General features: G+C 46.2%; 1 protein-coding gene across 1 annotated transcript; it reads left to right on the forward strand.

Moving 5' to 3' along the window:
• Positions 1-2,760: 2,760 nt before the first annotated feature.
• On the forward strand, positions 2,761-3,091 carry Pmar_PMAR027126 (RNA-binding protein nova-2, putative; the record flags this gene model as incomplete). The annotated part of the gene is made up of 2 exons (XM_002775937.1): positions 2,761-2,897; positions 2,950-3,091. Coding segments are annotated over 2 exons (279 nt in total), but the record flags the coding sequence as incomplete, so codon positions are not given.
• Positions 3,092-3,558: the final 467 nt, after the last annotated feature.

Below are 3,558 nucleotides of genomic sequence, written 5' to 3' on the forward strand. Positions count from 1 at the left end.
AGAGTACCTTATCTGATGGAATTCCCATAAAATCTATAATTCGAGCGGGGGAGGGAATACGCACATAGTCAACTAGCATGTGTCGATGACAATACGGAAATTCTGAGGAAATTTTGACGCAACGCTTATTGGTTTCTGTGAACCCGAAGTCGTATGTAAACTCTTTGCTTCAGTTGAGGAAAACGAGCATATAATCCTCCAACACTGGACACCAGCAAGAAAGAAAACGACGGCTCGCAATGTGAATAATATCTCACCTGTTACGATGGATACTACCTTTAGGCTCAGCTCCTGTAGTAATAATATTTAACAACCCTAGTAGCTGCTGTGGATGACCAGCCCGATGAGGGGGTATCTTCCCTGCCTCCAACGGCGAACCGCCGTTATGCTGCTGCAACCAAATACAACGACAAGGGTAGGGGCAATGCTCGGCTGATGATGATTTTATGAAGTCGTAGCTTCCGACATAGATAGTATCATCTAAGAAAGAGGTCATAGATGTACTAAATATCACAGCTCTTTATACTGCTGAGTACACAGTCGCTGATACTACCACTATCTGGCAACGGTATTTACTAGCATTTTACGTAAAACATAATGAAGGGAATAACTCAAGTGAACTATCGGTGGAATTAAGCATTCAATTGTTTAAGCTTGTGTGAATACAACCCAAATGTTGACATTGCGATAGCCGAGAATTAGATATTAGATGTGTATTTGTTTCGAAAGTATCTATGTCACTGCCACAATATGCGCGTCACATACGTGGTGGATACACGGTGCGGCAGCGTTTACGACGAATGAGTAACCATAATGATTCATGACACTATACAGACTAAGTTGAAGGATGTATGGTACCGCGAATGGATCACCTTGTGGTTTCTCAACAAAGCTGTAACCAGCCTCAACGATGGCCGTTGTGTATGTCTGTGGTAGAGATATGGATGGATCCAAGAGAACGGAGGGCATCAGGACAAAGCTTACAACTGCAGTAGCAGCAACACCCCTTACGACCAGGAAGGATCTGTGCCAGAGGTAACAAAACAAAGATATGGAGGAAAGAGGGGTCATGACCAACGGCGAAGAGGTAACGTAGAGAATTGTTGAAGCTTGTGGAGTGTAGAGTGGCGCAAAAACTGGACCGTGGCGCGCTCGCCCGCGAAGCTGTGATCCTGCTGTGTATGACGTGTGATGTTCTTGCTGCTGGTCCTAACTGTTAGTGTGAGGCTTATTGACACCTTGCTTCATGTGTAGTCTACCATTTCTGGCGCATGGAGTTCTGCTTTGCCCGCTTAGCTCGAGGTCCTAAGGTCGTTAACGTCACTGATTGCCCATTCTCAACTCCTTTCTTCCCGCCGACGCTAGCCCAGCGTTAAGTAACCATCTGATGTTCACTCGCATGTTCAGTTTCGAGAGCGATTTACTGACTTCTACGAACTTTCCTGGTCACATAGCGCAGAAAATTATTCGTAAAGAAAGAGCATTTGTCCGAATGGGCGTTTTCGGAGCGTTTTTCTATGTCTCTCTTTGGTGCACTCTTGAATTTTCCATGAGCGACAATCTCAGGAATGTTTTTGGAAAACGCTCTGCATGAGCTCTGGGTATTCGATGCAAGTTTTCCTACTTTTTCGTACGTTTCGAGCCGTGCTCAATAAATTGATGTATAGTGTAGCTGAGGAAGTAGTTTATTGGGAATAAACTGGGTAGGATGTAATAACATAGAATCACTCGTGGACGTTGGGATGGACGATGCCAACGTTAGTAGAGGTTTACAGTACGTGTCAATTTGATATGCAAATGCGTGCTACTTTGGAGGGCGAATTATAGTGAACAAGTTGTCGCTATCACAGTCCCAAACGGGTACTCTCATCACAACACATGTTCATAGCCATTGTTACATTGTATATGCGATAGAGTTTCACATTGATTCTCATCAACCTCAAAAAATAAAACATATTTGCATATCAAATTGGCACGCACTGTATACATCCCACCTGAGTGACTTGGACTCTCTGTGTCACTCTGGGAGCATTCGCGATATTATAAGGGCTTTAGGGGTAGCTCTCCCGTTGTGGTAGGTTCGAATCATTGCAGTGGAGAAGATAATCATGGCCACTGGGAGCTGCCACATGAGGCGTATTCAGTGGGTGATGAGAATCCTGCGTGAAAATACGAGGATAATGGCAATCACAGTCAACATGGTTTCGGATGGGATCGTAGCCTCCTGTGAGTTCCATGATGCTGTTGTTGTGTTCATTTTCGCGTATATCGGGCCACAGTCGTGACCAGAGTGTCCCTATGCAATTATCCGGTAGTACCGTCAATCGTCAACTGCAGCAGCAGCAGCATTCAGGAGGAAGCCGTTCTTCTTCGCACTCTTCCGCGGCTGGGTAATATTCACAGTCGGCATCCGCATGTTTGACAATTATTTCATCAGTTTCACCTTGAGCCCTCATGCAGCAGCATTCATCCCATCTTCATGGCAAGGTGCCGGTTCATCATCATCCTTGTCAAGTGGGGGCCCCTCGACGGTGTCCAATGTCCAGACTGCTAGCCATTACAGTAGGCCAGATTGGAGGAGTTATAGACAAGCAGCGAGTAACACAACGTAGGTGCTTTCCGAGGCCAACTTGTCGTTCATGCTCAGGTCTCAATGGGGCTAGCGATCATCAGTCTTTGCCCAACGTTGCTGTCTGTTCAAATTCCTCACTCAAAAGTAGGGAGGCTAATTATTCTTATGGGAGGAACGGAGGATTTTAGGTGGTGGCAATTGCAGTGCTAGAGTTCATAAGGATACGACCCCTCAAGCGAGGTGCTCCTGCAAATTGTTGGTGACGCATAAACAGGCTGGAGCTATCATAGGGAAAAGTGGATCAGAAATTTCCCATATGGAACAGGTCATCAAATAGCGTTGATTGAAGCCTCTTACCAGCGCTGGTTCGTATGCAGGCAGCTAAGGTCTCCATTAAAGTGTCTCCTAGCGGTAGTTTCTTCCCGGGCACACAGGAAAGGGTATTAGTGATCTTTGGAGAGAGCATGAATATTAGAGAGGTAGAAATGATGGGTGTGGGATTAGAACCGGAGGTCTCTCGTAGGCGCTACAGGATATAGTAGCTAAATTCGAGTACTGCAATGAGATACTACAAGTGCAGGAGGAAACCAAATCGCCTTATTTCCGCGACTGGGACGTAAGTGACATGTACGGTGTTGTTCATGCTGCTAGCAGCAGACTGCTAGCAGCAGACTGGTTTTTGCTGCAGACAGCATTTTCTGTCTACTAGACAAAAAATGCTGCCAGCAGTAGAGATACATTTTTCCCATCCTTTACAGTAGTCTATCGCAGTATCGGCAACAGTCATAACCAATGCAGCTGACTTGTCTTACATTCATAGGAAAGTGGTACCGACGGTGGCGCTGCTTGTCGAGCCCGGCCGCTTGTTATGCGGCTAGTGGTGCCCAACTCTGCTGTTGGAGTTCTTATGGGTCAACAAGGCAGTGAGATCAAGTATGGGTGCAGGGGATCCCGGGTTCGATCCGAGGCATCGCCTCTTTTCCTTT

Source organism: Perkinsus marinus (genome assembly GCF_000006405.1).
Source record: "Perkinsus marinus ATCC 50983 genomic scaffold scf_1104296955160, whole genome shotgun sequence".
Taxonomy (NCBI): Eukaryota; Perkinsozoa; order Perkinsida; family Perkinsidae; genus Perkinsus; species Perkinsus marinus.